Source organism: Toxotes jaculatrix, chromosome 10, assembly GCF_017976425.1.
Source record: "Toxotes jaculatrix isolate fToxJac2 chromosome 10, fToxJac2.pri, whole genome shotgun sequence".
NCBI classification, from domain to species: domain Eukaryota; kingdom Metazoa; phylum Chordata; class Actinopteri; family Toxotidae; genus Toxotes; species Toxotes jaculatrix.
The window spans coordinates 24653071-24674783 of NC_054403.1; the positions used below are offsets into that span (position 1 = coordinate 24653071).

Below are 21713 nucleotides of genomic sequence, written 5' to 3' on the forward strand. Positions count from 1 at the left end.
CTTTTTTTTCCTGCTGTTCTTCCTCCTCTTTCTCCTACCAATAGATTCTGGTTAGATACTATGCCTAAATTATTCTTTCCATAAGTTTTATTTCAAATTGAGGGCTGCATGGTTTGTAGGATAATACAGCTGTCTGCTCTCCATCTTGTTGTAGGCAGGCCATACTACGTACGACGTTTTCTTATGGACTTTTGTGCAGACTCAGAGCTTTGTGTGGCCATATTAACCCAGCAGGGCTCCTGGGGCAAAAATCAACTGCAGGTTCCTGCCAGCCTTCCCACCGTGAACATCCCCACTGAGTGGGCACTCTTTCATGTACTGTAACTTAAAGTCCCATGCACAAAATATGAAAGAAAATTTTCACTCGACTCGACTTCGAGTTGATGAAACAGCAGCCACACGGTTCACCAACATGACAACTGCATTTGACTTTCCTCTGACTTTTTTTACATTTTGCTTGGTTTTTTTTTTGTGCCTCTTTTTAAAATCTTTGTTTTGTTTATATTCTACCACGTCTATCCACATCTATCCATGTAATCCTCTCTCTCTCTCTCTCTCTCTCTCTCTCTCTCCTTCCTGTTTCTGAGTCTTTAATTTACACACACACATACACACACACACACACACTACATTGCGTTGTCAGTGTTCAACTGTTTGGTGATATTTTGCAAACAGAATCATGAAAAGTTCTGTTTTGAAAGATTTATGATTGCCCCTTCAGTTCTGATATTAACCAAAGATTTAAGAAAAAAAGAAAACAGAAAATTAAAGAGAATGAATCTGTATGACATGAAGGGAGAGATAATGAGAAAGCAGAGAGTGTAAAACTATCTTCTAATAAAATCATAGCTGAAAGTCACATAGTGCCTTCAGTACAACATCAACAAAAACCCCTACATTAGAGGACAAATCAAACCTTTGCTGTGTATGTCACTAACACATCTGAGCCAAACAGCATTTGCAAATACTTCTTGGCATTGTCCTAACCAGTGTGGAGCTCCTGACAGGTGGAGCCATAGATCACGACTAATCAGATGCCAGGTAAGTTGCCGCCTGCTGAAATAACGCGACTCTGATGAGAATCACATTAGTTCGACCAAACTCTCTGGTAAACATTGTTTTACATAACAAACCTAAACTCTGGCACTTATACAGACTTAAAAAGCAGCTTTCAAATAATATTTGACTACACCTAAAAGGAGTAAATGGAGCAAAGCATCCTTTCATTTCTCATCCTACAATTATAGCATCTGCTCTGAAAAAAATCATTGTTGTGTCCTGAGATTTCTATTACTGGAAAAAGGCGTCACAACTTAAAAATTTGGCCTTGATAGAATCAAGCAGCTTCTGCCCATTGGTGGGAAAGTGCTGATTAATTGTGTCGTAGCCCTGTGAGAAAGTACGCCCAGCGCAAAGCACTAATTATGGGCCCTGCCTGGCCGAGAGAAAAGGGGGCAAAACTCTCAACAAAGGATCATCTCATATCTCAAGACAATGAGGAGCCAAAAGAATAGGAGAAAGGAGAAGTTAATGAGCTGTGTCACCTGGCATCTGTTGATGCTGGGACAAGGCCTGACTGGTGTGTGTGCGTCTCTGTCTGTGTGTTTGTGTACATGTGTGAGGGAGATAAAGTTTTATATGTGTTTACATGTGGCTTCTTTGATTCATCGCTGTGGGTTCTTTTTCTTCCTGCAGCATTACCCAAGAAACAAGATGATGCAGCAGGTGAAGGTGATAATTCAAAAGTGTGAATGAGACTGATATCCTACAAGAAAAGTTTTTTATTTTGTCGCCAGCTTTGGTGCCAAGTTGTGGCTTTCTTGATGTTTCTGTGTCTTTGTTACCAGCAGCTGTAAAATGTCTGGTTATTGGTGTTGTGACATAAGGTTGTAATACATTTATTAAAATGGTGCTCAAACGCTTTTTAATTATATTTCCATGAAGTCGGGGGGGCCATCAACCTGCCATCACTGAGCAACAGTTTTCCAGTTTTACTGTTAGATCTCTTTTTAGAGAGTTAGAAACTGTAAACAACAGAAAGAAATTACTATCTTTATGACCAGTGGAAAAAAACACAAAAAGATTTTTTCATACTATATGTCAAACTTTTCAGTTAAACAGGTGAATAAATTTGTATTTATTTAATTTAAAAAAAAGTATAGATTAGGGATTAAACACTGGGTCCACATAAGATTTAAAAAAAAAAAATTCACATTGCACTGAAATAAGATGGAAAAGGACTGACCTTCATTTTGACCCTTTTTCATAACACACTGGCCACATGTTGTTATGAGGAGAACACAGAAGAGGTCTGGCTTTCCAGAAACTATATGTACAGTAAGCACATTTGTAATCCTGTAAAAACACAACTCAGCCATGTGTTCAAAAATACTTTGAGAATCACAGTGTTTCCCCTGTGGATTTCACAGTCATAAAAGGCGACCAGTCGACTGTGGTTTAGCGTTTAGAATGAGTTAGACGGGCGGTAGCAGCAGTCCTGTTTTGACAGTAAATGACGTGATGTGAAACTACATATAATGACACAAGGTATATTACAGCTCCAACTGTGTTTTGTTTGGCGTTGGAGTTTTGTTTTTCACTGACCTTGAGAGACAATTTCAGTAATATTCAGAGAGACAAAACTTGTTTTATGTCTCAACAGAACAAATTTCTGTTGACAGGGCTAATTGTTAAGTGTGTGGTTGCTGATCTCAAGGCCAAAGAACCACTTTTGGTTCCACTAAAATTTGTATAACTTATTCAGAACCACAAAGTTTTTTCTCTACATTGACACTGCTCTCTGGTCATACTGTATCCATTGTGCACAGTTTTAATGTGCTGAGATTTTCTAATAATAGAATATAAACTACTTGGCAAGCAGGACTGCATTTAAAGATTCCACCTCCTTTGAAAAGGGGTTGGACTTTGCAAAAGGGAATTCTATGTTTCATTTTGAAGTTATTGGTCCAGTTCCAAGACTATCTAGCCTTCAATGATCAAAGGTTGAGTCAGAGAAAAGCCTAGCGGGAGGCTTATGCAAAAATGTCGTCTCCTTATTGCGAATCGGTCGACACATTGGAAACCATCGGCGCTCGTTTAAATGTCAATATACCCAGATGCAGTTTGGCTGTGCTTGGTCAAGTTTGAAGTATGCGGATGGAAAAAAAAGAAAAAAGAAAAGCTTCTTGCTCGCATAAATAGATTTTGGAGGGTTTCGAAAGTTGCATTGATTAAATTCCTTGACCATGTACATGGCTGATTTTAACTTCCAGTCATTCTGAACACAGAATACCTGCCAACAGTGATGCACAAGACAAAACTTTGGCAATTTATTTAGGAAACAGTGCCCTAAAGGTTTTTATTAGTAGTAATTTCATTTCTCAAAGAGAAAGCATTGTTGCTGGACAGTTTGCTGTATATTGTTGCAGGACTTTTTTCTTCTCAATAATGTCATAATTCTTATACAGAGGAGATAGTGAGCAGTTGAAAGAGATAAAGACAAGATGAAGGAACATAAAACATTCCTTGAAATCCTGCAGTCATCTTAACCCCCACCACCCCCAGTTCCCACCCACCCAACCACCCCAGACAAGCAGGATCTTCAGCGCTGATCTATTATGTTAATGGTGAATCACTAGGTCACACATCAAGCACTATGTTTCCACCTTTAAAAGCAGGCCAGACGTCCACAATCCCATGACGGAACGGGGAACTTCTGGATCTGTTGGAGGTAACTACCGGAGTAAAGTGAAGGGGAGGGGGGGCTGATAGCATTGCTAGGAATTTAAACAAAAGTATTTTTTTCTCTCTCAAAGTCGCCATCTTTCAGTCTGACGGTTACTGTAAACATCATTCCAGCACACAGCATTATAAGACATGCTACTCCACATTCCTTTGGCGCTTTTAAAAGATGGAAAAATGTCTAAAATATTCTCTGTTTACTAGTCTGGAAAACGGAGCGTTTAAATCAAAGTATGTTGTGTTTTAAGTGCTCAGAGGTAGAAAAAGGTACATCTCAGATCATGTCCTTCACTCTCGACAAATAACGTGAGTGTATTTTTTTGTGTTGTCACTTCTATGCCACTCACTACTGCTGTAATTGAACAACTTCACAAATACACGTGTCTTAGCTTTCAACACTGATAATCGTACACACACAAAGATAAAGTATTACTTTCTTTGCCCAAAATACTTTTTTATAATTATGCAATGTTATCAATGTTTAAAAAAAGCTGTGAACTCTCACTGCTTTTCACAGTGATATAAAAAAAACCATCAGAGATGTTGCAATAGACCTTTCTCAATTTAAAATCCACTGACCTTAAAAGCAGTCCTCACACTTTGGGTTTGTATATAAAAATGCATACCTTGGCAGTATGCAGAGAAGGGAATGTACTCTATGTCCAACCAATTGCTACCTGCAGCATTCCAGTCTAAACCAGGACATCAAGGCACTTTTACCTTTCTTCACAGTGCAATAAAGACATAAAATTTTTTTAAAATATAGTCCTCATTTTATTAACAGAGGCCAAATAAAACTCATCACATTTTATTTACAAAGGGAGGCAATAAATATCTTAATAATAGTCATAAAATTATTTTTGCTTACATTTGTTTAAAAAAAATCATAAATGTGTCATGTTGTTAGTAGCAACTCATACAAAAACCTGCCAGCAGACAGGAATACATACTACTGGTGAAAAGAGGCCGGAGTTTGTTGTCAGTGAGAGAAGGAATGATAAAAGCACAGACTTTTCCCTTTAGGATTCAGACACAAACTCTACCACACGTTGCTAAAAATGTTCCCTGAATCCTGGACAAGTTGGTCATGTGGGTTTTTAAGGGGAAGTCTTAATTGTCATGTGGATTTATGAAGTGATCAGAGTTGGATGAGCTGCAGTATCACTGATCGGACAAACAAGCACAGGGCTACACTTTCCCAAAAGCATCTTTAAGACTTTCATCCAGTGAGAGTGAGAGGAGCGAAGATGAGCTCACAGTAAAAAGATGATTTTGGAACAAAAAACAAAAACAGGAGAGCGCAGTTCAACCTCAGCGTCCACTGAAAGGTTCTTGAGATTGACTGAACACAGTCAGACTAGATAAAGATGAACTTAAAGAACAAGGAGGTAGAGGAAGTCTTCATCACCAACCCTGAAGTATTAGCTAGGTCACACTCAAAGAATCAAGGCATCCTTTTCTGGAACAACTTTAGCACATGCGATGAAGAGCTGTTAGAAAAGGAGTCCGAGGGGAGACAAAAGAGACTGACATCCGCCTCCCATGTGTGATGAAGCTGGAAGACTTTGTGGAATTATGAATCACATCAGCTGTTATTTTTTTGTTTGTATTGGGTTTTTTTTTTTGTTTCAGTGTTTACACAAGACCAAAGCCGCGGCTGGTGCCTGACTAGTCAAAGCATGCCGTGTTTTAGCTGAATCACAAGCTGCATGGAAATGTCAAGGAAATCACACACAGTACTCGGAGGGTACAGCGCATTCCAGGAGCCATGAGTGAAGCTGAGGTTGAGAGACATATGGAAAAAAAAAAGAGGAAGAGAAGGAGAGAGACCTGTAAAATATTGCACTCAAAGCTACACAGTTATCCCGGCAGCACAGTGTCACCTGCGACTGCCACCTCTCTCCGTTCCATCTCCATGGTGTCTGATTCCAGTGGAAAGTATGGGATCCGCGTTGTCAGGGGCAACTCAAACAAAAACCGACAGGTATTCCAATAAATCTCTAGTTGGCTGATTTTTATAACATTGCGTCAGCTCCTGCTTCGGCCCCCATTGTCAAAGAGAAAGTGTGCCTTCAGCGTGCAGTTCAAACGTAGCTGAGGACGACGGCGGCAGGAATTCTCTCAGAAGTCCTTTAGTTTATCCAGTATAAATAACATGACAGACACGTTAGCACAATGACATCAACCCAGAAGAATCCAAGAATTAGGAAATATTCAGTCATCCTGAAATACAAAAATAAAACATCTTTGACTTTTTTTTTTTGTTCTTTTTGTCTGTCTTTCTTTTACAGAAGTGAAGTCTTTAAGGTGATTCTTTTAAGACAAGAAGCTTGAGATTTTCAGTTACAGTTTTTTTCCCCCACCGAGGAAAATTAGTGCTGTCCCATTGGTCCCATCAGTTCCTCTTGGGGTTGGGTTTTAATCGCCGAGCCCTTCGTGTCCGCTTAGTTACTGTGGTGAAACGAAACTCCTCCAGTGGGTCCACCGTGCCCTTTGGCTGGCGCTTCATGAAGTGGACTTCCTGTTGCCTCTGCGTGGTCCGCGAGCCTTTCTTGGGCCGCCCCTTCCGATTGAACCCGAGGTACCATCCTTTGTACTTGGCCGACACAAGAGCTGTGTAGTTGTTTTCCAGGAATTCCTCGACAAAGACGCACTCCTGCTTCCTTCCGTCAGGCTGAAAGGAGAAAAATTCTTAAAATTGGGGTGGCAGTAAAAAATGATGGCGATACACCGGAAAATAATTTTTGTTATTATAATTCTTGTGAAATGTCCCTTTAAAAATCTTGAAACGCAATAAATTTCTATAATTTACAGGACAACTTCTTTTTATCACCAATCAAGCTGAAAACCGAAGACCGTCACTAAATTAAACATCATTTTATCCTTTTTCTTAAAACTGATCCTACAGCGGTTTAAAGGAGGAAGTCAAATAAAAATTTTTTAAACAAACGAGGCCCCTGCAACTAAAACTCAAAATGCATGTTTGAAACAGATGACCATGATGAGAGAGTGAAAACTTCTGTAAATTAGCGCAGCCCCACCGATGCTGACAGCATGAGTTATTAATGCAACAAAATCACACGTGTGCCTCTAAAGAACAGTATACGTTTTCAAATATGAACTTCTTTTCCATATCGGAGCGGCTGTCCACAGAGTCACATGCAGTCATCCTGCGCTTGTGGCCACCTGGTGTGACTAAGTGATATAATTGCAATGGCATTCCTCCTAAGTGACCATTAGTCTCTCAATGCATTGTGGTGATTGCAGTCCGTAATTGACTGATCGAGTGTCAAAGGAGTAGGCCGATTACGTAATGGAAGAATGGCTGTGAGTTATCAAAGGGGTTTTGTTAGGGTGTACAAAAACAGCAGGAGAAAGCAGATCTGGAGCTGCGTTCAATTCAGCCTGGATTAAGAGCTCCCTTAAAATATTCACGTTGGTATAAGAAAATGGCAAATCATTTCCTCAAGCATCAGTCATTTTCACAATATTCTCAAAGTAAAAACCAGTACTCACCCTTCCCACTATTTTGCCTTTCTCGTTCATGCAAATGTAATGTTCGCTCTCTTTTCCTTTGATTCGAATGTGACTCCCAAAGGTTTCTGTCTCAACCACAAGAAGAGCTGGACAAAAAAAGAAAAAGCAGACTTTGTTAAGGGCATGTATAAATCTCTTCACTCACATATATCTGGTTTAAGGATAGCCATACATTTAAGCAAAACTGGTATGTTTTCCCTCTTAAAGCTGACTTTCCTTCTAAATATTTTGCAATACTCTTCAATCTTACGAGAAATTCCCAAGATTGTCTGCACTGAAAAATGATGTAATTCAGTTTCCAGTCCTGCAGATGATCCTTGCAAACTGAATTATTTAAAATTAAAGCGCAAACTCAGAGCTGCCTGAGCCTCATAAAGAAAGCCTAGACATGTTGCATACATTGTGCAATAATGAAACTGTTTACAATTTAGGGTTATTAAGTTGATGGTTTCATCAAATACACCACTACAAAGCAGTCAACCACCAATGTTTGTTGTACCAGAGAGTAAATTTCCTTTAATTGCATATAAGTATTAGAGGAAACAATTTATCTTAATAATTGATAATCACCAACTGATGAAATTTGGTAGGATCCAGGACACACAAATTTTAGAGTGTCGCAAAGTTGTTGCCTGTTTTCTAACAAAAAAGACCAATAAAAAGAGTTCAGCAATGAGTATCCAGAGCAAATAATTCAAGTCTTTAAAGGTGTAATAAGTGTATAAAGTATTAACATCCTTTAAATATCACCATATAATGCACCAAAACAACAACACCACCATCACTTCATCCTGACACAGCAGTAATCCACTCTAAAGACGTATCCCGGCGGCTCTTTTATTTTTCGATCCCCTCCCCAACCCGAATGTTAACCCCTGCGAGGTCACCTTTGTCTCTGCTCGCCCCTCGACCAGCAAAGAGATCTGCCAAACATTTGTGGAGCGGTTATGTGCCCCTCAGGATTAGGTTTCAAGTTCCCTTTAGTCTGTGCTCACTCAATCAAAAAGTTAAGATGATCCATTTGTTTAACACACAGGGCCATTCAGTAGCGCTCAAGGGAGCAGGGGAAGAATAGACGAAGGGGACGGAATTGGCTCGGGGGCAGAAGTAACTCCCCTCCTCCCCGCAACCCTAAAATCCAACCTTGGGAGGAAAGTGGGAAGTGGGAAACCTGTCTAAAAGGTGAAGCTGAGAAAACATCAAAGTTATTCCTTCTCTAGTTCTCAGAGATTTCTGTTTGTACGTCTCATTCGGGAGCAAAAGAATCGCATTTCTGTCTTTATCGCTGGAAAGATCCGTCTGAAACGTTTTTTTGAGAGGGTCCTTGGAAAAGAAAAAAAAATCCAACAAGACTGGTTTGCACATGAAGTGAATGATGTCTGAAAAGATAATTCTTCTCAGCAAGTCAAATCAGGAGTCATCTGACAACACTCTGGACTTCTCACCCTGAGTGGGTTTTGCATAAAGAACCAAAAATTCAACCTCAGGTATGAAGCCTCAACCCAGAACATCAGATAAAACAATATTTCCCCTCTACTGTAAGTTGTCCTTTGTCCATGACCCCAGCAAAACCCTATCTTCACCCTCTCAGAGCAAACCACTGATGAAAATGAAGAGTTTGGCAGATGCAGCCTTCGGAAAACTCCTTGAGTCATAGTTCCACTGAAACACAAACACTAAGGGGAATCATGCTGTCATCAATACTGCTAACAAGAAGGGTTTAGTTTACAAAGGAGGGAATGTAGTACTTTTATTCACAGTGTAAGCACTTTAAGACCATAATCCATATAATCCACAACCTTAAAAATCTGTGAATGTATGAACACTACACTCAAATAATCTCTTGGAAGCTGTCTGAGGGCAGGAATCTTAGACGCCGCCCACTGGTGATGATGAAATAACAAAAATGGAGTCTGAAACATGGTGAAGGTGAATTTATTTGATCAGAACAGAATGCTGGAGCTAATATATACGAGTCTGTGAGGTACTGTCATATTCTGTGTTTTAGTTTTGGGTATTTTGAGTATTTTTTAAACTGGCCTCAGACTTCAGACTTCCCAAGTGTTCATATATTGTAAAGTTTTAATCGACACTGCAGCTTAACTGTGTGTTATGAAGCATGGACAGCTCCATTCCTTCTCCTTTTAAGCAATGTTTTGAACAAGGTGGGGGCCACGGGCGTTTATTCGACCTCAGAGTTGGGTCACCTGTCAGAAACATTGAAAACTCCTGCTTTAATTCCAGGTTGCAAGTTTTATCTGTTTAAAAGCCTCTGCAGTGACCCACCATCTGCTTTAAGTGGACAAGAGGCATCAGTTACGATGGATTGTTCTGGAAAAGGATTGTTCTAGTCTCTTAAAAATAACGAATATGCTACACAAATAGCTATGAAGAATTACAATGCCCCCCACTTTAGCTGCACAGATATGGACTTGAAGTGATATATTTCCTCTATGGTGGTTTGTGGCCCTTCTTCATTTAGCTGCAGTGACTGAGAGTGGATTAAAGCAAGGGGAGAATCTTCCTGAGTATTATTAGTGAGTGCAAAGGAGTTCACAGGTGCCAGGTACTGCAGCTGGATGGGGAGGAGGAGGAGGTGGGGGACGGGAGGAGGGGCGGAGGGTAGAATTGGCAAGGCCTCATGGGAAAAATTGGATCTGCTTCCACTCAAGCTCTAACAAGCAGTGAGGAAACTTCGCCTCGGCGCATCTGTGACTGAACACACTCACTCAGAGGCATTCAAGACCAGCAATTTTAGAGCTGTGAGTCAGCTGTTATAAGCAAAATATCTGCAGGAAAGTACAACACAAGTCCTTTTGCCTCATGTTTGTGCCACTGCATCAAAGGGTGCTTCAGTCACCATCAATTTACTCATCTGCCATACTCGCTTTGATCTGAAACGGTGAACAAGTCCACACAGAAAACAAAGAGGATATATTTATGGTCGACAGAGGCATAAAACTGTACCTGAAAATATTTAATTAAATGATTCAAAAATTGTTTTTGTTATCTTTAGGCTTAATAAAGGTTGATATGGGATACTCTTACACTGCTAGATTGTACCAAATCACGGTGGTTGCACTTATTTGTGCTTCCCAACATGTAAGGTCACATTCCTCATAATCAGTTTTCTAAACTTTAAGAAACACTAAAGCTGAGTAATACCTGCATCCTACATGGTTTAAATGCTCATAAGCTAATAAGCTAAAACTCAAAAACCAACAGCGAAGATTATATTTTTCAGAACGGCAAATCTACAAGTCAGTTTGGATCCATACTGACAAAGATTCGCATTGCTGGCCTATAAACCTATCTTGCTCTGGATACCCAAATGCTGCAATAAACATCCTCTGCAAGGTCAGCAATTTCAACATGTTTTCATCCACCCCAACCAGCAGTTGGTGGCTTCCAAAAGTCACCGTCCACTCTTGCCCAAGCCAAACACAGCGCATGGAAAACCACCTCCAGACAATGGGTAGTAAACAGCCAAACTGGCTGGAGGAGTGAGAATAAACCTCAAGAAGCACCAAAACTCAGCTGGTAGCTGGTGGTGATTTCTCATCCTGTTTTAACAGACTAGCTAAAGTGTCAGGTGAGATGCACAGGAATTCTCCCATACCATACTTGCCCCCATCATCTCCGTTGGCGTTGATTTTCTTCCCCAAGATCTGGACATGCTTCCCCGTGGTTCTGCTGTACAGCTGGTAGATCCGGACCTGTTTCCGGCTCAGGTCGTCCGGGTTCCTCGTGTGGTTCTCGATGTAAAACCTGAAATCAGCAGGGCTCTGCTGGGACTCCTGCAAGGTGGTGTGAGACAGGGGGAAGCAGAGAGAGAGAGAGAGAGACAGAAGATGAAGAAACATAGAAAGGAGGAGAGACGGAGATCGTCACGACACAGGTGTTGATAGTAATGTGTGCTGTTGCTTTTATGGGCTGTGTCAAGAAATTGTGCTTTAGGGGCTAAAAGCTGAGATAACAACCTGGAAATTGACTGTGGCACTTCAGTGTTTCTTTCCCTGCTTTTAACTAGCACATGTTATATGCATGGCATTTAGGAGCTGCTAGCTATACTACAAAATGTGTTAATGAAGTTACTGTTTGAGTATAAATCCCGCAGAACAAGTGCAAAGTCTACAGTGCAGCCTCCTGTTGCTTTCTATTGCGGGAGCAGGATACTATGTGCCCCAGGCGATATTGAGAAACCAGTACTCCATTTCCACAAGCAAGCAAGCCACCAGCAATTATACACCTGAAGCATCCAGACCTGTTGCACTATCATCAAACAAATATCTGCCTGCAGGCGAAGCAGGGTCCATAAATTAGGAAGCACAGCAGGCGGAAGATAAGACTGAGATGGCAAGAGGCACCTTGAACCACAAAAACACTCTTGCAGAAGGAATGTTTTGATTAAATTGTACTAATCTGCCTTTCACAATTCACTAGCCTAGTCTTTACGAGTCACCTTAGACCTGACATAAAAACTGCGGAAATCGCGGACTTCATCGGCATGTCAGAAGAGCAACTGTGTCACCCAACATGTGGAAGAGCGAGAGGAAACGTATACTTTCAGAAGCCCTGGAATCTCTGTTCACGCCAAGATCCCATTTCCCCAGCTGTATGGTGTGGTAATTGCACAGTAATGGCTTTTTATGTGGCTGTTCTCAGGTGGCTAATTATATAGACATTACATACCCGGAGTCCTTGTTATTCTAACTTCAGTAAATTAATGACATGTAGCAAACATGATGGGGAATTGTGGCCACAGTAGAACAAACCTTAAACTCAGAGAAGAAAAATCAACAATTTTTGCATTTCTGAGGACAGATCCTGCCAAGGCTGCAAACATGGCTCCTCTGAACCAGGTGTCATACAAGTAATGCTCCAATTCAGGTGCCTAATCCTGTGAAGAACGCTGTCCACACAGATGGGCCCTTCAGAAAACCTGAAGGCCGGATTGGACCTATGCCTTCCTCCCAAATGACACGGTTTCATCTCACAGAATCCAAAACTAATGGCATGCTCAAGCGTCAACTCGTCAAGTTGTTATATAAAGAATAAAACTTTTTCACGAAGCCGTTGCTCAAATGCTCGGTAGATTGTAAGACACAGCATTAGGCAGCATTTGGAAGAGCCTTTGAAATAGGAAGGACTTGTTGGCATGTTATGACGTATTCGGTCTAGAAATGTGGACCTCGGAGAATCCAGTCCCTGAACTGGGACACGGCTTCTGTATCTTGACATTTAGGAAACACACCCGTAATGTTACTTTTGGCACCAGGCAGGGTAGAAAATGAGAGGCTGGAAATCAAAATGCATTACCTACTGATGCAACAAATCTGTGGAGTTAATGTTGACTTCAAGGCATCACAGCCTGTTGAGAACTTAAAAACTGTGATGACTTTTCTAACTGGTTAATGGGATTTATTATTGTGGAAATCTTTCCTCAAATTTCCAAGATTTCCATATGTGCTCTACTGGCTGAAAATTTCCTGACCCCCATCACTTTTTTCTAGACAGGTCACATTTACTCCACGTATGTTTTCTAACATGCAACACAACTATAAGCCAACAAAATGAATCAAAGCTAGTACTTTCTGCAGTACTACTGTCACGCTCATTCACTTCCTCAGTCCTAAACTCGACCGGGACCAAGACTCAACCAAGAGATACACAGTTTTACTGCATGACGAGGCACGTTGAAGTCAGATCAGGGCCCTGATAACCCAGTGCAGCTGATTTAATTCTAGACACGGATTTGTCATGTCCAACACACTTGTGTGACAGATTTAAGCCTTGTTCCATTTTAGCGCAGCACAGTGAGAACAAGCAGCAACAGCCACAGTTGCTGAACAAACAGGGGGGAAACCATCCCCTACCTGAAATTTTTTATTTAAGGAACAAGACGTCATAGTACCAGTCAAAGTGTGTGACTGACAAGTGACCTTTGCACTGCAAAAATACTAATTCAAAACCAGAGATATTACTAAAAAAAGATTACCAGGAAACACATGCTGATTTAACAGAGTTCACCCCAAACAGGACACGAACGTGTTGAAAATGCTGCATCCGTTTTAAGAGTCAGCATCATCATGTTGTCAGCTCTCACTACGAACCTCAAAGCTGACGAGCAAACACACAACAAAACATGGCCTAACTGGGCTGCTGAGGGATTTATCCCAAATCTCCCCATCTCTAAACAAACATAAAGGTGTGTTTGGTAGACAGTTCATTTTGCGTCAGGGGAAAGACAAGCCTAAGCACATGGATGAGGTGAACACTGGTGACAAAAGTTTTTTATCACGCTGTCTCCTTTCTTCAAAGACAGCTTGAAAACGGATATGGTTGCGACTTCAAAAGTCTGGCGCTCATCTTCACCGAGGAAGCTTAGTTGTCGCATCCATCTAAGATACACCTTTTTATCTCACTGACACACACAGACAGGGTCAGACACACACATGTTGGCAGTGCATTCAAAGTTAACTTCCAACTGTGGTTACTTCTTTTGTTTTTCCTTGTAAAATAACAACCACAGGGCCATTAACTGCAACATTAACATGAAGAGGCAATCTGTCAGGAAGATAAAGGGCTATTCCTGCATTTTTATTTTTTGTTTGTTTGAGGATTAGGCTGAAACTACTCAGAGAGCCACAATGCGCTTCCTTTGCTTGATAAATGCCTTTATCTATAATCAGATTTTTTTTTTATAAACCACAATAAACATCCAGATCACATACTGAAATAACCAAAAACAGGAAATATCATTCATCAGTCCACCTCATACTTGTGTTGGGCCACACATTGTGCATGATCTCGACCCTGTCTTACGTGTGAGGAGCGGTCAGTCGACACTAAAGCTTTGCTTGTGCCAGCTCCGTTGGAATAATCAGAGCACGTAGACTTACATAACATTGCATTTTTCAGTTTTCAGGTTTGGGTTTTTTTGTTTTTTTATCTCTGGAAAATTTCATTAAAAACTCTTGAAAGTCCTGAAGATGAACTTCAGTTTTTTTTTTAGTACTAATAGTTCCCTGACCAGGGCAAAGTGATAATAGCAGCACTAAGTGAAAAGAAAAAAAGTTTATTGTGCAACTGATAAAATGTATTTTACATAGTAACAAACTTTCCCTTTTTTAAATTTTTTTATTTTCTAGTTTTATTTGTCACTAAAGGTCAAATCTTAACTCCCCATCTTGGTATGATTCAATGTTCTCTCACAAAAAATAACAATCTTATTTGCAACCTGTTAAATATATAACTGCATAAAAACCGCTAAACTAAAGATGTTACCGGCTGTGAGATGGTTCTGTGGAAGACATGGGTGAGAGATGATGCCCGTTTTAATATTCTCAGATCATAACAACGCTGAGAAATAAAATTAAAACAACAGCACGTGGGGCATTATGATCAAACACGTCATGCCAATAAAGTGATCAGATAGCTTTATGAGAGAGGGAGCGTGCTCTCCGCATGTTATCTGAATCACAGCGCTCAGTCAATTAGGTGAGTGGATGCCTGCAAATCATTACTGTTCAAAGTGAGACGCAGCTAATAAAAAGTCAGGCAACAAGCGCCAAACGAGCCCATCTGTTCGGAGAGCCGCCTTTTAACCCCAGAGATCAAAATATCTATTACACAATTCTGCTGTAAAACACTGAAACTGCTACTAGAACTACAGATTAAAAACAACAGCTTTTAATTTTGATTTTTTTTTTCAGATTGACAGCATCGATTACAGATATTGGAAGATTAATTCGGGGACAAAACTGCCGATGCACTTCAGATTAGTATCTCGAATTCCGACTTGTTTTTTAAGCGTATTTGTCACTGCATGGTGTTAGTCTATCTGTATTAGACATTTTACAGAGATCATATTTAAGAAATTCTATTTTATCTCGTATATCGTTTTGCCGCTGTAATATTAAAGCTGGGAACTCATTCGTTTATGGTACTTTTTTTATATTTTCATTGTATATCGCTCTAACATTGCTGAATTTACTCGGTAAATGTATTTTGTTGTCTTTTTTTGGCGCATGGTAAGCTTATCTTCCAAAACTATGGGCGATGTTTTCTTCTCCTGGAAGCCTAATTAGTATTAATTAACATAGATTTAATAAGAGTAAGTCATTTCATATTTTAAGGACCACCCTGAAAGCAACTTATATTCATCATCAGCATTAATCACTCTGAAAAGCTGCACAGTGACATGCAAACACACACACACAAGCGCAAAAAAGGAGTTGAACGAAGGAGTAAACATACCTGTAGCTGGAAATAGAGTACCAGAAAATGTAAACACCTAAGTGGAGAGAGAGAGAACGAGAGAAGGGAGGAGGGGAGTGAATCACACAGGCAATTACATGAAGTATAAACGCAGACTACCTGAATGACAGCAATGCGCAAATATGAAGCTTTTGGCGACTTCTATTGGTAAGAATGCATGATTTTATGTGCAAAGGAAAACAGAGATGTGGAACACTTACAGGTATATGAACCTCGAAGGCAGCAGAGACATCTTGACTTGCAGAAATACACCTGAAATACACCTGCTTCCACAGATTTAGGGCCCCAGGAAAGGTTGGCGAAATCGCCCCCCTCTCTCGCTTTCGCTCCCCTGCGCGTCCTTTACGCACACACCTCCGGGGGTGAGTGGGAGACTGAATCCCAGTATAAGGATAGATCACCGGAGAGCAGTAGCAGAGTCACGGAGTGCAACATTAGGTGCTTCCTTGTTGGGGGGGAGTTATCCAGAAGATTATTTTTCTCTGTTCAGTCTCCTTCGCACCTCGAAATCCCGCAACGTCTCCGTAAATCGGTGCCAAGCGTGAAAAGGATTCAGTGTTCGACCTCTCCAAAAAAATCCCCTCGTTTAAAAAATATCCTTCGAGTTTTGCCCACCTATAGTCTAACCGAACAGTCCTCACAATCCCAATCCTGCTGCTCCAGAGATCACAAGCTCCTCAGCTCCGTCCGTACCTGCGGGGGATTTACACACCTTGCATGGGTCATTTTATTCTACCAAGTGCTGCGGAGGAAAAAGTAAAAGCGATGGATAAAAAAACAAAACGCCCTTCCACTAAAAACAAGGCGCCAAACGCGGGCAAACAAACTTATCCAAGGATACAAAAAGTTATGTTTTTGTGTGGAAATCGCAGTGGCAGCAGCAGCGGATCCCTGGAGAGGTTTTGGGGGCTGATGATGGCGCAGCAGTGCCTGTCAGTGGTGTTTGTGCGTCTGTGGCTTGAGATTTGGGCACAGAGAGGCTTTTTTGTTGTTGGTGGGTGGAAACATGTCAGCGGTTTGCACCTGATAGGGTAATCTTGGAGAGACCATCAGCTTGGAGAGGGTTTTTTCTTCTCGGTGGGCAAAGCGCTGCGCAGAAGAGAAAAAGAACAAGGAGATGAAGTGCTTTATATATATAAATATAATTATTATTATTATATTTTTTTCTCAAACTAAGTTTGGGAAAGGATTTAATTGGTGTTTGGATATGGACAAAGACAACCCGATTTAAAAGATCTGCATCAAATTGAAGGCATGGGATGATATGAACTATTTTTTGTTTATTTATTCATTTTTGCGTTTGATTGGACCAAGTTTTCATTTCATTGAACTTTTCATTTCATTGAACTATATTTTACCTTTAGGGTTTTAAGTACTTTAGAGCATATTATTACTATCACTATAATAATAATAATAATTATTATTATTATTATTACATTGTTACAGTCAGTGAAAAATAAACCGAGCTGCTGTGTTGTAACAGCTACAGAAACTGCTTCCCTCCCTGTGCTTGTTAAACTGCTGCTGGTTTGTGGATTGGCCCCGGCTCTCCCAGACAGCATTCAAATGCAGGTTGTTGTCGACCTCGATTTTTTTCAATAATGTGCTATAACTTATCCCGCATTTAAATGAAAGAGAGGTGTGAATGTGTTTACGAGCGCTTCAGAGCTGGCAGCAGTAAAGTGAGCCCACATCCCTGCTGCCATTAAAAAAAAAAAAAAGAAAGAAAACCTTTGTGGTTCGCCTTTATTGTCCCATTAAAACTGGATCCTCGGCATTCCTGCCCCATTGATATTCAAAATAATTCTAAATGATTACATACATAACTTCCCATGTTGGGGATTTCAAAGGGCCTCCTGTAGTGAGGTTAGTGGAAATTGAAAAGGAGTGTTTAACTAAGAGCTCCAGCTCCTGATCAACATAAGGAAAACAGACAGCAAAATAAACAAAAATCAATTACATTACAGGATAAATATTAATTTATGGCTTTTATTTAAAACAGCCCAGGGTTTGTGATTTACAACAAGTAGAATCACAGAGTTTTTATCTTTTCTGCTTGTACACGTGGATAAAGTGGGCTGATGTGGGTTTACCCAGTGATTCATTGCTGTCTGCCTAACAAGAAGGCTTGATCCTGTCAACCACAGTGCACTTTAATAATCACTGTAACACAACTGATGTGTAATGTCATTTAAAGCCTGACTAATTTAGCCTTGTCTGCCTTAGGGAGGGAAATCACAGCAAAGTGGAGCAAATAGTAATTATCCACAAAGATAATTTGATGATTTCTTAACAAATACAAGGCTTTGGGTCTGTTTGATCAAATAAGGCTTACATTAGCTGCTGCTCACCACCGATCAAGATTTCTCTGAAAGTCCAAAACAAAGGCACCTGACAACTGATTTAAAGAAAGCAGGATGATAAACAGCAATTACCGCACTGACTGTGATAGAGCCAGCACTGCGGAGTCACTCATCGCCTCTTAAGCACATGTTTGTGACAAACTTCTCGGAGCATGGCTGCAAATCCACAACTGAGAAAAGAGAGAGCAGCAGCAGGCTTGGATGTGGCCACCTGTGAGTCACGAGGAGGAGGAAACGTATCGCTGCTTGTGGCAAATGGGAAGGCCCCTGCTTTTTAGGGGACTTTTTTTTTTTATTCAGCCTTCAGACTACAGGATATAAATGATGGCTACAGGACAACTGTTTGATGAGTCTGCTGTACACATGTTTGGACAGCCAGTTGCTTTGGGAGCTAAGCAATCAGTGGTCAGACAGAAAGATTTATTCTAGAAGTGTAAAATAATTTGTGGCACAAAAGAAGGCAAAGTGGACAAAAAAAACACCTGTCTGTCATAACTACACACAACAGACACAAAAGGATTTATAATGACCTAAGGTCCCTGCTGAAATGGATTTTATCAGCTGTGTCCTGCACTGTCCCACATTAAGGTCCATTTATCACTTTACCACCTGCATGTCTGCTTCATTTTGAAGCTGTTAAAGTTTCTGCACCAAATCCACAGAAGAGAAACAAGCTTTGCAACTGTTACATGTAGAAAATAAAGTGATGGTCACTGGTGTATAAACAAAATACCTCCATTGTAGGACATGCCGCTGGCTTAAGGAACTGATTCACACAAATTATTAAAAACATCTTTTCTAATTTATCTAGCACTGTCATCTAGCCTTCTAGATAGTTCTCTTTCCTCTTTCAGTTTATTCATCCAATGAAAAATGCTGACAGTGTGTTCTACAAATTATCCAGAGTAGATAGAATTTGTATTGTAATTTTTGCTATTTTGGTGAGTTGACCCTTAAGGAGGATTTTTACATGTAGGTGGCAAAATACATTTTCCTGCCATCAGTCAAATGAGTCGTTGCTCCTACAAATTGGCTGCTGACACTGTTTGAAAAAGTTCAAAAACTGTCTGATAAAACTGCGAGAATCAATCAAATGCAGGCTGCCACCGGTCGAGCATAACAAGAGTGAGCTTTATGAATGGGGAGAGCTGTTTCAGTCCAGTTTCTGAGGCTCGGAGGAAGGTGGGGGGGTGGGGGGGGCAGCCACTCAAGAGTTGGGATAAGGTTACCCACAGAGATTAGCTGACAAGAGTGAGGGAGTGAGAAAAACAAGCAAGCAAGTTAAAGGTCTTAGTTTACCTGGCTTGCTGTGCTTGGCAGCTAATGAAAGTGCTCTGAAACCACAGATTCAAACAGAGCCTCCAGTGACTCTCCGCAGCCACATTTGCCAATTCTATTTCAATTTTGATGAAAACGAATTGAACTTTTAAGTCAAGAGCTGCAAAGTGGCAGATGATGTTATTTAGATGACTCCCGGACTCTTTTTAAGCCTTTGAATTTGAACCTCGGCGCGTCCATGCAGCTATGCGTGTCTGTCCACGGCGACGGGACTGTGGGAATGTCACCGTGGATATCTCATTGAAGCTAAAGGAGGAGGCATCTGAAGGCGGGCAAGCGCTCAGCGCTTCAAAGGGCCCTAGCAGGCATTTAAGACTTGACAAAAGAACTTGGCAGATCAGTAAGTGAAGCCCAGTGTACTACATTAGTGTCAGGACCCCCTCCGCGTCCCTCCCACTTTGCACTTTCATCTCTGACACGGACATATTGACTTAAAGGAAAGGAGGGGTGCCAGGGCTGCGAGGGAGGGGTGGGGGTGTGTGTATGTGTCCCATTCAATACCCAAGGTGAGGCGACTGATGCAGAGGGGTGATTCAAACAAGCCACCCAGAAACCTTTTTTAACATGAAGTCACAGGCCGACAAGCGTGTGAGACCTGACCCGGACGGCCCTCTTCCTCTCATCTCACTGAAATCATCCTCACTCCATTAGTATATGCTGATCCCCCCCCCTCCCAATTCCCGCCTCTCCACATACTCACATCCCTTTTCTCACTGCTAACTATGGCCTTCTGAAGGCTACCGAAGTCTAACGGCTATTGTGGGTTCAGGTCGCAACGGGGTCGCGACACCTTCACATTGTGGAAGGTGACAGAGAGAGGAGCCAGAAGAGGGAGGGCACAGCCAGCCAGCTACCTCAGAGACCTTTCAAGTATCACCTGAAGGAGAGGGAGGAGGAAAAAAGCGGGAAGTGTTTTAGTAATTTGTCCCCCGTCACACGTTGTTTGCATGGAGTCATTAAGGGCCATTTAGGATTTGCCTTGAAGGGAAGAGGCCAGAGAATTTGGGTGCGGGCGCTCTTAGGGGGGAGAGGCCGTGGGAGTGAAGGGTGAAAATTAAAGTGTCGCTCTTCAACAAATCATCTCTGAGCGCTGCGGTACATGCAGAACATGTTAATGTTTCCATTAACTTCAGTCGCCTGTTTGACATTAATGATGATTTGCTCCATTGCAGTCCAGCAGGGAGTCTAAAGCTGTCCAAAAACATAAACAAAAGTATGGGCTCCCTTGTTGCTAGTTGCTAACACATGCAATAACTTTAGGTGACTACATGCATTTTGAAGACATCGCTAAACTATTCTTGCCTGGATGAATTCTTTGGCTGTTGCTCAGCACAGAGAAACTGCCAAAATGTGTCACAGGGCTACAATTGAATAACAATCAGCTGACAGACCCCATGTGTTCTAAGTTTTTGGCCCGTGTTTGACAGATAAATGTCAACTCCCTTGGACGAGCAGAGGTAATCAGAAAGTCTTGTTTCTCTTCTCAGACTTGTGCTAAACAATATGAGAGACTTAATGACATAATAAGCCTTCAGAGCTGGGTGGACTGGTGGTGAAAGTTTGGGAAGTAAAGTGATGTAAGTGTTTTTTTGTCAGCTCTTTAATTTTTTTTTCCTCCCTGAATTGAACGACCCCATAATTGTTTTCTTGGACGGCCACAATTACCAAATTATGGGGCTGGTTGTTTGTAATGTGGCATAAAATTGCTGTGAGACTCACAAACTGTCCAAAAGGTTTGACTCATTCACACAAAATGTGTGATCATTTGGCAGTTATTAAACACACCTACACCTACCTGCTGTATTTAAGCAATACCTTCAACCCTTGATGGGTGGCAGTTTGTAGATCTCATTAATGACACAAAGGCCCAAAGTAAATTAAAAATCAACTTGAAAACAGCTTTGAGAAGGTGATGCTTTAGAATCAAAAGGACGCTGAAGCCCACCAAGCGTGTGACCCGGACTCACCCACAGAATTTGATGAGGACTTTGATTTTAAGTTATTACCTTCATGTTAAGGGTGAGAAGTACTAAGTGAGTGTTCAAAGCTGAAAGCTGTCAGGCTAATGTTTATCTGATTACTGTGCTGTCTGAAAAGCCCTTCCTCAGGTGCAAGTGGTCTGTTGCGTACTTGGTCTCATCTTGCGTAACTCGAGCAGATTCAGGAACTAAACAGCCGTGTCGTTTTGAAAATGGTTGTTAAAAATGCATCATTCTGTATCATAATTACAATCCTCTGCAACCAAACCTATCACTCTCCCATTCTGGTTAAATTTAAATTTGATATGTATTTGAAAAAGACTTCTCTTATGCCTGTGTTTGAGGCCAGACTTTAAAAAGCAGTGTTGTGTTTTTACAGTTAGACAGTTAGACAACTTTTCACATTGTTGGCCAAAAACGCACAATGAGGCAACTTTATGGCAAATGGGGGACAAAGCACAAAAGTCAGCTTTAT

The 21713-nt window shown here is 41.0% G+C and overlaps 1 protein-coding gene across 2 annotated transcripts; it reads right to left on the reverse strand.

The window, feature by feature from the left end:
* Nucleotides 1-5333: 5333 nt before the first annotated feature.
* fgf24 (fibroblast growth factor 24) lies at nucleotides 5334-16496 on the reverse strand. 2 transcript variants are annotated; one of them, XM_041048908.1, is made up of 5 exons: nucleotides 15759-16496; nucleotides 15538-15574; nucleotides 10907-11075; nucleotides 7258-7364; nucleotides 5334-6415 (listed from the first exon to the last, which is right to left on the reverse strand). In XM_041048908.1, the coding sequence occupies exons 1-5, from the start codon at nucleotides 15788-15790 to the stop codon at nucleotides 6137-6139; spliced, it is 624 nt and encodes a 207-aa protein (XP_040904842.1). In that variant the 5' UTR covers nucleotides 15791-16496; the 3' UTR covers nucleotides 5334-6136. The 2 variants fall into 2 exon arrangements, with proteins under 2 accessions (XP_040904842.1, XP_040904841.1); XM_041048907.1 differs by having other exon boundaries at nucleotides 10898-11075.
* Nucleotides 16497-21713: the final 5217 nt, after the last annotated feature.